This window comes from Sus scrofa, chromosome 9 (genome assembly GCF_054392235.1).
Source record: "Sus scrofa isolate SSC_HxYL_T2T_F1_AM1 chromosome 9, Sscrofa_HxYL_maternal_Yorkshire_Landrace_v2.0, whole genome shotgun sequence".
In the NCBI taxonomy this organism is placed as follows: domain Eukaryota; kingdom Metazoa; phylum Chordata; class Mammalia; order Artiodactyla; family Suidae; genus Sus; species Sus scrofa.
The window spans coordinates 135817554-135831826 of NC_139391.1; the positions used below are offsets into that span (position 1 = coordinate 135817554).

The 14273-nt window shown below is 35.8% G+C and overlaps 1 protein-coding gene and 1 long non-coding RNA gene across 2 annotated transcripts in view; both read right to left on the reverse strand.

Annotated features, from left to right (window-relative positions):
• The window catches only part of PPP2R5A (protein phosphatase 2 regulatory subunit B'alpha), a 71920-nt gene that overhangs the window by 39537 nt on the left and 18110 nt on the right, over positions 1–14273 (reverse strand). The window contains 1 exon segment of the mRNA NM_001100192.1: positions 2586–2782. Coding sequence (NP_001093662.1) covers positions 2586–2782 — 197 coding nt within the window.
• On the reverse strand, positions 7921–12793 carry LOC146400211 (uncharacterized). The gene is made up of 2 exons (XR_014816574.1): positions 9685–12793; positions 7921–9310 (listed from the first exon to the last, which is right to left on the reverse strand). It is a non-coding gene; the product is annotated as an uncharacterized LOC146400211 (long non-coding RNA).

Here is a 14273-nt window from a genome sequence, read left to right on the forward strand (position 1 = left end):
CTAACTTGATTCTTCTCATGTTTCCTCGACTCCCTCCCATATTCTAACCCAGCCATTTACTTACCTTACAACCCAAAAGTTTGGTAAAATATCTCTATTCTTATGCATACACACCACACTAAAGCAGGGGAGTGACAGGAATAGAATACTTTCATTGCCATTCCAGACATAGTTTATAATAACCCATGGTGATTTAATTAACTTAATTTCATTTACTTTGAGCCTCTAAAAAATATTAATCTCTCTAAAACAAACGGATATGCTGTGAGATGCTTCATTTTAGATTATAATTTCATTTTTCACATTGTATGTCTTAGTACCAAAGTAAACTACACATCCTTTTGCTCCAGAAAAGGTTAGATTGTGAGCCCAACTCAAAATTCTTTGAAGAATGATGAACAGACTGACAGGCCAAATGGTTCAGCGAACATGGAAGGCCATACTTCTGAGGGGTTGATCATTTAAGATAAACTCTTTGAGGAATAGAGGATGAGAGAAGTGTTGTTTGGTGGTGCAAGCAAACTCCCAACCATTCTTATGAAGTGGTCTCTATGGTAGTCCAAACAACAGTCAATGCCTACAACCACAAGACTTAGTAATAATGTAAAATTTTATCTGCTGTAACTCAAAGCCAGTATATGAGGACAGAGTCAATGAATAGTATGATAGATATTAATTTCACGAAGAGTTGGCAGAGAGTTATGTAACTTGAGAAGGAAATATGTCCCATAAGCAGGCATAATCTGCCTTTGAAATGATACTTATTTTTTGGTAGCAAAAGAAAATGTGAACCTTATAGCCACCAATAAAACTGTCTGTATATTGCAAACATACAGAAGGGCTTTAGAGGACTAAATGGGGGAATTGCCTTTTTATCTAGATACTAAATTAAATACCATAAGTTAAAAAAAAGACAAAACACATACCTTTTTACTTGGGAAAAGAAATTAAATCCCAGAATTTATTAGTATATAGCAAAATACAGAATAATTTGACTTAAATATTTGAGTATTTCAATATCTGAGGCAACAACTTTATAAAGATAAAAATATCTTCCCTAGGATTTTTTAAATTCCTGAATACAAACCATTTGAAATCAGTAAAATGGAAATATATCATTTTTCTCCTAGATATTTTTAATGATAAAACCCAGAACAAAATATAAAATCTATCAATATTCAGTATTTATATTTTCCAACTTCCACTTACCTTTCATTATCTATGGAATTTAGGAAGCCAATTTCATTTTGATTCATGGTCTCTCTAGAGCTAATCTTTTTAAAAATGTTAAGGTTTTTCTTTTTAAAAAGATAAAAACCAACCAAAATGTCTTAAATTCTTTTAACTAGTCTTCTAGTACAATGTATAAAAGAAAATTCAACTAGTGAATTAGGGCCAAATTTAACTTTCTTAAACATTCTGCTCTTCCCCCAGAACATAGATTAGGGAAGGGAAGGAAATTAAGGCAACTAACTATATATAGGTTATACTTGGTACCACTTTCTGTAACCCTGGTAACACAAGCTTAAATGGTGTAGACAGTGACTAATTACTCCAAATGAATTTTTGTATTTTGATAGTATGCACCAAAATACAAAAATCACAAGTCTTAAATAAATTTCTACAGTTTGATGAAGAATATAGTTAAATAATTAATAAACAGTATCCTAAACAACCTTACTTCAATAAAGTTGACAGTAATTCTTTTTCCACATCAGATATTTCAAATGTTTGTTTACATCATTTAACTTCTTAAAGGTCCTAAGTTTTTATTAAAATTCAGTGTTACAGAATCTACACATGAAGTTCCTGTCATGGCTTAGTGGGTTAAGAACCTGTCTAGTATCCATAAGGATGCAGGTTTGATCCCTGGCCTAGCTCAGTGGGTTAAAGGATCTGGCATTGCCGTGAACTGCAGTGTGTCACAGACATGGCTCAGATCTGGTGTTGCTGTAGCTATGGTGTAAACCAGCAGCTGCAGCTTCGATTCCACCCCTGGGCCTGGGAACTTCCATATGCTGCAGGTTTGGCTCTATTAAAAAAACCAAAAACCAAAAAAAAAAAAAAAAAACCCAAAACAAAACTACACATATGATATCAAAATATCCTAAATAAGAATTTTTTTTTCTAACATCTAACTCTCTTATCCACTGCTGAAATGTGGAGAGGCCCATCGTTTATCAATGGTCTTTTCTTCCTCCTTTAGATGTTCTTTTTCCATACCTATTCAGCTGCATGGTATTAATTACCTACCAATCTACATAATCTTGAGCTTACATCTTTCTCCTAAACTCAAGATCTGTACTATCCACTATGGCAGCCACCAGCCACTGTGACTACTGAATTCCCAAGCTATTAAAGCAATGGCAGCATCACTAGAATGGACGGATGATCTTTCGAATGGACTATTTTTAAAAACATTCTTGTGAATGTTATACACAAGAATGTTATAATAATTATAAAATGTATAATTACATTATACATTTTATATTATACATTTATTAAAAATTAGTTTCATTAAATCATAATTATACCTCAAACCTTGAATGTATATAAACCTGAGGAACTTAAGTCTAGAGGCTTACCATTTTTACTATATCAGAATACGCTGATTCAACAATTACACCACGATTAGTTGAAACATACTCAACCAGTTCATTCAATGTTGCTCTTTTAATTTCTTTGCTCTTCAAGTCTGAAACAGAGTCCATGAAATCAAACAGTATGCAACACTGCTGCAACTTCTGACAGAAAAGTTCTTGTTGTTCATTTGAAGTGGCATCTATAAATAAAAATAAAGAGAAACTTAGAAAACGATCTACTCAAGAATTACCTTTATATGTTTATTCATTTTGTGGAAGATATTCACATACATAAAGTAAAACTTCTCTCAAAAATCTAGTGAAAATTTACTCATCTAATCCCATTATTCATGCCATAAATGAATTTCTACCTTCTTCCTCTTTCACTATCCACAATTAATCACTGAACGTTATTGATTCTGTTTCTTTAACTTATCTGGAATCTATCCTTTTGGCGTCATTCCCACTGCCACTTCAATCCTTCACCATTCATCATCTACACTACAGCAATGATATCCTACCTGTTCCTCTTGCCTGAGCCCATAAACACTGAGATTTCTGATTTATCTTCTAAACTACTCAAAAGCTAAAATCTTGTTAAAATGAGAATCATTCTGAACATATAGAATACTTTTCAATGAGACTCCAAAAATTACAGAATGAAGTTCAAACTCCTCAGGATTGTATACAAAACGAAGCTGCCTATTGCCAAGAGCCATCTCTCAATACTATCATGTATTTTCACTTTGGTTAAACCTCACTCTGAGCAATTTTCTAAAGAGTTTACACTGTTGCCTCTGCCTGGAATGCCCTCTTCCCATGTTCCCTCCTGGGAACTCTCCCCATTTATTAAGTTTTGGCATAAGCATATTCCACTCTCAGAAGCTCTCTCTACGGCACTGAAGCTAAACTGGTTGGTTATTTCACATTTAACTAAATGTATCTTAGGTGCTATCCCTATTGAGTATTTACTATACTATACGGCAGTTATATTTTATGTGTATTACATGCCTAGATTATAAGGTCCCCAAAGACAGAAAACAAGTGTTCTCTCTCTCTCCCCAACTCTCTCATTATCTAGCACAGTACCTGCTACATATTTAATAAATGTTTATTGTTTTACCTTCCTGCAAAAGTATGGACACATTTGATTCTAACAAACATATTGTCTTTTTGCTTTGAACATTCAAAAAATAACAGAACTTCACATCTGAACTTTCAAATCTATAAACAAGGACCTTTCACTTAGCTCAATTATTTAAGTTTCTTGAACTACTGAGGTTAAATTTTTAAAAATCATGTATTTCAATACTGACATTGAGCTTATAATATATAAAGGAATTCCTTCATTCAAAACCAATGCTACTTTATTCAAAGACAGAGGTAGAAATCTTCATAAAGATGATAACCTAACCAAGGATGCCTATGCTTTTTAAATTTTTCTGGGGCAGGAAGCCAAGTGAATTACTATGCAACTATAGTCAAGTTGCTGTCCTTAAAAAAGCTGAGTTAGGGTAATGCTAAAATGTACCAGGGTCAGATACCCCAAATGCACTCACACAAACTAAGAAAACAAACAGCATATCTTTTTTGTTCTTTTCCTTTCTTTTTAGGGCCACTCCCATAGCATATGAAAGTTCCTGGGCCTGGGGTTGAATTGGAGCTGCAGCTGCCAGCCTATACAACAGCCACAGCAATGCTGGATCTGAGCCACATCAGCAACCTACGCCACAGCTTGTGGCAACACCAGATCCTTAACACACTGAGTAACGCCAGAGATCGAAGGCACATCCTCACAGAGACTATGTCAGGTCCTTAATGTGCTACGCCACAATGAGAACTCCACAATGACCACTGTTTATCAACAGCCTACCTCAATAGTATATTTAAATGGATTAGACAATGATCATGAAGGTGAGTGCATATATTGCAAAGCAGAATATATATGGAAGGCATTTTTTTCCCTCACATCATAAGCTAGTAGCCTAGAAGACACAAAATTATTTTCAAGACTAGCAAACAGATTTAGGAACCTGGTACATATAAAAAGGAAGTTTCTTTTTCTGGGCACCTAACTCTTGCGTCTCCCCTGGGAAAAAATTAATGTCTTTCATTGCTTCTCCTTTCAGTAATCTACTTCTCAGCCTAAAGATGTCTTTAAACTTGGTTTCTCTCCCAGAATTATATTCCAGCATTACCTAATATCTGGATAGGATAGGTCACATCTGGAATTTCCCAACATTAGAAATATGTAGAAAGCAGTTAACATTTTAACTCCTCTGACTCTAAGTTAAAACAGAAATGTCCAATTCTCAATTATGTTTAGGTATTAGGAAAAATTTTTCCTACCCAACCCCTCCTATAACCACATGTTCTATTGAGCAGTCTACTGTGCTACATAATAAAACAATGCTAACATTAGCACTTTCTTCGTGCCAAATACAATTCTGTTTCATATGTCTATTTTTCACTTTCAAAACTAGTCCTTTGAGATTAGTTTTGAAAGTTAGAGATGCTTTCCTGCCTTCAAGAGCTTAAAAGCAGGTTGAGAAGGCAAGATACAAAACATAAATAAGACTAGGATTAATAAAAGCAGGAAAGTTAAAGACATTACACTTGTGTTTAGTTCCTTAGCAGCTATGGTAAAACAGCTGTGGAAGAGTTGATTCAGTTGTAAAAGGTTAAATGAGAGAGAAGACGAAGCTCTGGTCATCTACTATGCGTTGGCCTACTTCTAGGTTCAAGACATGCAACTTTTTTTTTTTTTTGTCTTCACAGGGCTGCACCCGTGGCATATGGAGGTTCCCAGGCAAGGGGGCGAATAGGAGCTGTTGCTGCTGGCCTATACCAGCGCCACAGCAACACCAGGTCCCAGCTGTGTCAGTGACCTACACCATAGCTCACAGCAACGCCGGATCCTTAACCCACTGAGCGAGGCCAGGGATTGAACCCACAACCTCATGGTTCCTAGTTGGGTTCGTTAACCACTGAGCCACTACGGGAATTCTGCAACTTTTTTATATAGGTTGAAAACATCTTTATAATGGTTATCTTAGTAAGAAAAAATGAGATCACTGCATCATAAAAAATTATTAAATAGTTTGCAATTATAGATGTTTATCCCAATTTTTAGGCACCTTTCTGAAATATCAACTTTCAGAATTTTCTCATAAGAAAAAGACAAAAAGCAGAAAATATATAAATGTTGAAAAAAGATCAGATTATGTTTCTGGCTATATTTCATAAATATGAATAACAATCTGTAAGGAAAAGAATGTATAATAATTCTGTTCACTACAACAGAACTATTTTTTTTTAAAGTAAAAAGCACTGACAGTATCCACACTGACCTCTTTACACTTGGCCTCCCCACTACAAGCACACTTACAAATGAAGTAGGTCTAACAGTGGTGCTTCAGTCTGGTAATGTCTTACTTTTTTTTTTTAGGGCTGCACTGGCAGCATATGGAGGTTCCCAAGCTAGGAGGAGGTTCCCAGGCTAGGGGCCTACACCAGAGCCACAGCAACTTGGGATCCGAGCCGTGTCTGCAACCTACACCACAGCTCACAGCAATGCCGGATCCTTAACCCACTGAGCAAGGCCAGGGATTGAACCTGCAACCTCATGGTTCCTAGTTGCATTGGTTTACACTGCACCACAACGGGAACTCCTTACTTGGCTATTTTTTCTGGGCTAATGTTGATTATCCATTTGTCATTCTCAATGTGGATAATAATATCCATTCTCATTCCTATGGTGATAGTTTCTTCACCTAGGATCCTCCCTGTGAGATATTAACTGATATTTTCCACCAGAATACCACTTAGAGGTTTAAAAATAAAAATACCTCTGGAAACATACAAATTCACAGAAAAATTCAGAATACCCCACAGTCCTACATCATAGAGCAAATGGAATGGTGGATGCTGATGATGTAATTGCTTTGCATCATGCCCCAAGTACAACTCTGTATTTGTGCAGTCACATTGAAATTAATTACAAGAAATCCTCAATTTTTTTTTTTTTTTTTGGTCTTTTTGCCATTTCTTGGGCTGCTCCCACAGCATATGGAGGTTCTCAGGCTAGGGGTCGAATTGGAGCTGTAGCCGCTGGCCTATGCCATAGCCACAGCAACGCCAGATCCCAGCCGTGCCTGTGACCTACACCACAGCTCACAGCAACGCCAGATCCTGAACCCACTGAGCAAGGCCAGGGATCAAACCCGTAACCTCATGGTTCCTAGTCAAATTCATTAACCACTGCGCCACGACGGGAACTCCAAGAGACCCCAAATTTTTGTTAGAACCGTTTAAACTGAGGTCTTCTTGAAGAAATGACACTGTACCTATTTCAAATATTAATTTCTTCCAAAATGTGACAATGAATTTTAAGTAAATTAAGTGCTTAGTACTGAAGATCCTACTGACTGCCATTGAAATGAAGAGAAAAACCCAGCCCTACACATAAAGTGTTTAGTACATCTTGACCTTCTAAGTACTGATCTGGGAGCAATTCAGACCATTACTTATGATCATAGTATAGCATATTTAACAATTTTAAATGTCTTAAGTCTTTTTTTTTTTTTTTTTTTGGCCACACCCAGGCACGTGGAAGTTCCTGGGAGAAGGATCAAACTCACACCACAGTAGCACTCTGAGCCATAGCAGTGACAATGCTGGATCCTTAACCCACTACACCACAAGGGAACTTCCTTAAATGTCTTAAGTCTTTATGTTGCCTCTAAAAAACCTAATCACAACTTAAGAACATAATGTACTAGACCTGAAATACCAATTAAATTCATCTCTTCAATAACAGTAACAGAGCCAAGGATAAGAGTGCTCTTCTAGAAAATATTACTAAATCCCCTATATAAAAAGCTCTTCAAGGAAATTATTAAAGCTACAATAAAGCTGCACAATCAAAGAACTATCTTAAAAAAAAAGATATGCCTTACCTTGCAAAACACATAATTTAAATGACTGGAAGATGAATTTTTTTAAAATGCATCTTAACTGCCTTCTATTTTATTACTATGACTGGAATTTGATCCCACTAAAATATTCTCACTGTTGAGATCCTTGCAGGGCATTAGGTAGAGGAAGAATCAAGACAACTCTAGGGAAATGAGGCATTTCAGTTTTGGAGAATTATTAACATAACTTTTAAAAGAAAAGCCCTGCTAGGTATTCCCTACTTATCTCTAAATTCTTAAGTTTTTTTTTTTTTTAATACCCAATTTGAAGATGTTTTTGGCTCACACTTTAAAAAATACTGCTCTAGAGAACTGTTTTTCAAAGTGTGGGTTGCAACCCATTAGTGCGTAGAGGAAGATAATTTCAGTGGGTAACAACAAGAATTTAAAAATAAATATAGGCGTTCTCATCGTGGCGAAGTGGAAACGAATCCGACTAGGAACTATGAGGTTACGGGTTCAATCCCTGGCTTCACTCAGTGGTTTAAGGATATGGCATTGCTGTGAGCTGTAGTGTAGGTCACAGATGCGGCTTGGATGTGCTGTGGCTCTGGCGTAGGCCAGCAGCTACAGCTCCTATTCGACCCCTAGCCTGGGAACCTCCATGTGCTGCAGGTGTGGCCCTAAAAGGACAAAAGACAAAATAAAATAAGAATATAAAATATCAGCATGTTGCATATAAAAGTACATTTATGGAACTTTATATGAGAACTGAGTTGTAACATAAAATGTTTTCATTACAGTTTTCAGTCAAAAAATACTGAAAACCACTGCTCTACACTATGTAAAGTACTGTAAGATTTCACACTACAGTGTGCCCAAGATCACAAAGAATGTCTGCAATGAAACTGGGATTCGAAACATCTAGAAGGTAAGGAAAACAAGTTTAAGACTTCTGTCTTTGAAATATCAACTGACCTTTAATAGTTATCTTCTAAATCCTTACCCACCTAGAGTTTACAATGCATGTTACTTTAAAATGGCAAGTTAATTTCCTCCCCTTTACTCTAAAAGATCAGACCTGGAAAAGAGAGAGAGAGAGAGAGAAATCTACAATGCCAAAGAGAATAGAAGAATGGGCCCTTAGGCAAGACTTCAACAAATTTATGGAATAACTCAAAGTATATGAAGTGTTAAGTAACAAAACCAAAAGAGAGGACACCACATCCTAGAATAAACAAACAGAAAGCGGGTTACAGAAGAGGTTCCTACAGCATTCCAGATTAGAAAATCCAGGTAAAATAGAGGATGGGATTAAGGTACGAGCTGAAAGTAGGGGGATTACATAAATCTGGTGTTTTTTGTTTATTTTTGTTTGTTTGTTTTTCTGTTTTTTTAAGGGCCACACCCCCAGAAATTGCAACCAGATGTTGGATTTAATAGAAAATGACGTCAAAATAGCCATTATAAATATGTTCAAAGAAATAAAGGAAACCATGATTAAAGAAGCAGAAAAGGAATTCCCATTATGGCTCAGCGGCGACGAATCTGACTAGCATGCATGAGGGCTCAGGTTCGATCCCTGCCCTCTTTAAAAAAATTAAGGCAAAATAAGGAGTTCCCATTGTGGCACTGTGGAAACAAATCCAACTAGTATCCATGAGGATGCAGGTTCGATACCTGGCCCTGTTCAGTGAGTTAAGGATCTGGCGTTTCCATGAGCTGTGGTATAGGTTGCAGACTCGGCTGGGATCTGGCGTTGCTGTGGCTGTGGCATAGGCCGGCAGCTGCAGCTCTGATTAGACCCCTAGCCTGGGAACTTCCATATGCCTTGGGTGCAGCCCCCCCCCAAAAAAAGATTTTTTTTAATTGTGTAAAATAATATGTATGTAATGTATTGTTAGGTCATTAACATACAGAAAGAATATATTTGCCAATAACAGTACAAAGGAGGTAGGTAGAAACAAAGCTGTACTGAGCTAAAGAAATAACTACTGCGAGTTCCCACTGTGGCTCAGCAGTAACAAACCTGACTGGGATCCATGAGGACAGATTGGCCTTGATCAGTGGGCTAAGGATCCAGCGTTGCCATGAGCTGTGGTGCAGGGTCACAGATGCGGCTTGGATCTGTCATTGCTGAGGCTGTGGTGCAGGCCGGCAGCTGCAGCTCTGATTCTAACCCTCACCTGGGAACTTCCATATATAGCAGGTGTGGCCCTTCAAAAACAAAAAAGGGGAAAAAAAAGAAATAACTACTCATGGTACAACAATAATTATAACAATGTATGGTTAGGTTTATTAACATTAATAAATGTAACTGCATAACAATAATGCCACAAGAAGGAAGAAAAGGAACTAGAGGAATAAAGGAGCAATGGTTCTAATATTTCGCTGGAACTAAACTAATATAAATCTGATTGATTCCAATAAGTTAGTATGTATATGGTAAGCCCAAGAGCAATCACTAAAAATAAACTAAAAAAGATACAGTGAAAAAACTATTAAACAAATTTAAATGCTGTGCTGGAAAATATTAACTAGCTTAGCACTAAAGAAAACAGTAAAGAGAAAATACAGAACAAAAAAGACATGAGATATGTGTAAAACAAAAAATAAAATGGCAGGAATCCCTGCTGTGGCACAGTGGGTTAAGTATCTGCCGTTGCTGCAGCTGTGGCTCCTATTCGATCCCTGGCCTGGGAACTTCCATATGCTGTAGGTGCAGCCAAAATAATAATAATAACAAAGGCAGACAGAAATCCAACCATATCAGTAATAACATTTAATATGAATGGATTAACAATCCAGTCAAAAGGCAGAGATTGTCAGACTGGATTTTTTTTTTTTAAAGGCCTAACTATATGCCATCTCCAAAAAATACACTTTAGCTTCAAAGATACAAACAGACTGAAATTAAAAGGATATAAAATGATACATCATGCAAACAACCACAGGAAAGCTGAAGTGGCTATACCAGCATGAGATAAACTTTGAAGCAAACAAAAAATTTACTAGAGATAGGATCATTTTATTTTAAAATGGTCAATTCATCAGGAAGATGAAATGACTATAAAGATATCTGCACCTACTAACACAGTGTCAAAATATATATGAAGCAAAAACTGACAGAAATGAAGATAAAACCAATAATAATAGTTGGAGACTTCAATAGCTCACGTTCAATAATGGATAGAACAATGAGGTAGGAGGTCAACAAGAAACAAAAGACTTATTTAACACTATAAAACAACTAGACCTAACAGCCTTCTCCAGAATACCACAGAATTTTTATTTACTATAGAACACTCCATCCAAAAATAGCAGAATATGTATACATATATATATATACACTCAAGTACACATGAAACATTCTCCAGGAGCAACCATATGCCAGGTCATAAACCTCAAAATATCTAAAAAAAAACACAGAAATAATATAAAGTATGTTCTATGACCACAATGGAATAAAATTATAACTCATAAAACAGAAAAAATATGTGGGAAACTCACAAATGAGGAAATACAACAATGTTCTCCTAAATAATGTGTCAAAGAAGAAATCAAAAGGAAAATAATAAAATACTCTGAGACAAATGAAAATGAAGACACAAAACAAACAGGATGTAGTTTAAGCAGAATTTAGAGTATTTAGAGGGAAAATTATAGCTATAAATGCCTTTATAAGAATAAAGATCCCAAATCAATAACCTAACTCTTGCAACTGCAAGTGACCAAGAATATCCAAAACAATTATTAAAGCCAATCCTTTGAGGTTAGTTCTGAAAGTTAGAGATGATTTCCTGTCTTCAAGAGATTAAAAGCAAGTTGGGAAGGCAAGATACAAAATAAAAAGAATGAAGTAGAGAGACTCATACTTTCCCATTTCAAAACACACTGCAAAGCAACAGTATTCACAGACAGTGTGGTACTGATTTGAAATACAAAAACACACACAGAGATCAATGCAGTACAATTAAGAGTCTAGAAATATAACCATGTGCCAACTGATTCTCAACAAGGAAACCAAGATTAAATGGGAAAAGCACAGTCTTTTCAACAAATAGTGCTGGGACAGCTGAACAGCCACATAAGAATGAATTTGGACACTTACATCACATTCCATGCAAAAATTACCTCAAAATGGGTCAAAGACCTAAATGTTGAGAACTAAAACCATCAAATTCTTAAAAGAAATTATCAGGGGAAGTTCCCATTGTGGCCTAGCTATGAAGAATATAGTTAAATAATTAATAATAAACAGTATACTAACCAACTTTACTCCAATAAAGCTGATGGTAATTTTTTTTTCACATTGCATATTTCAAATGTTTGTTTACATCATTTAACTTCTTAAAGGTTCTGAGTTTTGATTAAAATTCAGTGTTATAGGCGCTCCCACTGAGGCTCAGCGGAAACGAATCCGACTAGGAACCATGAGATTGCGAGCTTGATCCCTGGCCTCGCTCAGTGTGTTAAGGATCCAGCATTGCTGTGAGCTGTGGTGTAGGCCAACAGCTGTAGCTCCGATTAGATCCCTAACCTGGGAACCTCCATATGCTGCGGATGCAGCCCTAAAAAGCAAAAAAATAAATAAATAAAAAATTCAGTGTTACAGAATCTACACTGGAGTTCCTGTTGTGGCTCATCAGGTTAAGAACCTAACTAGTATCCATGAGGATGTGGGTTCAATCCCTGGCATTGCTTAGTGGGTTAAAAGATCTGCCATTGCCATGAGCTACGGTATAGGTTGCAGACAAAGCTTGGATGTGGCGTTGCTGTGGTTGTGATGTAGGCCAGCAGCTGTAGCTCTGATTTGACCCCTAGCCCGGGAACTTCTGTATGTTGCATCTGCGGCCCTTAAAAAAAAAAAAAAAAAGAGGGTAAATCTTCATAACCTTGGATTGGAAAGGATTCTTGGATATGACACCAAAAGCATGAGCAGTAAGAAAAAAAAGATAACTTGGATTTTTTATCACAATCAAAAACATTTGTGCTTTCTAAGGACACGGTAAGAAAACGAAAATACAAAGGGGACATATCAATAATAAGATTCTTACAACTCTAATGATTAAAAAAATATACATAACATAAAATGGGCAAAGGATTTAAGAGCCATTTTTCCAAGGAAGATATACCAAACAGCCAATAGCACATTAAAAGATGCTTGACATCATTAATCATTAGAAAAATACAAATCATAACCACAAAGAGATAAATTCACATCCATGAGGATGGTTATAATAAAAAAAATAAGAATAACAAGTGTTGGTAATTCCCCCTTAAATTCCCTCATTCACTGCTGGTGGGAATTTAAAATGTAGGCACAGTAGAAAACAGTGTAGCAATTCCTGATTAAACACAGAATTAGCATATGATCCAGTGACTCCACTCCTCAGTGTATACCCTAGAGAAATGAAAACAAATGTCCACCCAAAAACTTGTATACAAACGTTCACAATAGCATTATTCATAATAAAAGGTGGGGAAAAAAACAAACGTTCATCAACTGACAAATGGACAAATGTGGTGCTAAAGCCATTCCATGGAATATTATTTGGTCATAAAAGGAATGAAGTACTGATATGTGCTACAACATGGACAAACTTAGAAAACATGCTAAGTAGAAAGAAGTCAGTCACAAAAGACCATATATTATAGCTTCCATTCATGCAAAAGGCCTAGGATAGGGATATCTACAGAAACAGAACATTGATTAGTGATGGCTTAAGGTAGGGAGTGAGAGGAACAAAGGGATAGTAAGGGCAAAGTTAAAGAGTAATTTATTATTTATAATAATACTAGGTTAGAAATTTTCATGGAACATGTAAGTAAAAATTCAAAAATCATCACCTAAGATTAGTTCATTAATATGGCTACGTAGGGTTAGTTTTAAGAACAGTTCACCGAATTAAAACAAAGACAAAATTCAATATAGTAAGATTATTTGGAGTTTTCCCTCATAATATAGTTTTACTGGTACTGTCTCATTTGAATCTCACCAGAAAATCTAGTCTATATTCATTTCTCTCAAGACTTCAAATGCCAGGAACACTGAAATTTTAAAATACTCATTACCATAAAGTCTTCCTCTTGTCCATTTTCATAAAAGTTGCTGTGATAAACTAAACTTCTTAGGGATAACCAAATTATTTTAAGTTGCTCATTGCTAATTCTCTATTTTATATCAAAGAATAAACTGTGAAGTACTAAGTATGATAATTGGTAACAGAAATAAGTTTTACAGGTATAATTTTCCTTAAAGAAAAAAAGGTAACATATTTCATTTACTGCTGCTCAGATATTTGAAATCTAAAGTAGGCTCTCATATAAGATTCATGCTACAAATTATAGAACAAGCACCGTATCATAGCAACCCAGCAATACCACTACAGTGACACGCTGAGGATGCAATCCAAGATTCTAATTTAAGAAACTGGCACAGAATATAGGACATGTAGCTTTTTCTGGCAATACCTCCAGAACATTAATAACTAAGAGTCTAAAATCAGCTTTTATTTGAAACTTTAGAGGATGAAGCTATTATAAAGTAACAATGGAAACATTTATTAACAAATGATTCACAGCATTGTAACTAAATATGACTTAGGGGGTCTATGATTTCACTGACATTGAAGATGGGAACAATTATAGATATCACATTTTGAGAATTTGAATACATGTATCCTATCAGTTTTGATAATGAATTCTAATATACAAATGTATGCCATTTTACAAAAACCCGTAGAATATGATCTAAAACTTTAAGGAGCATAAA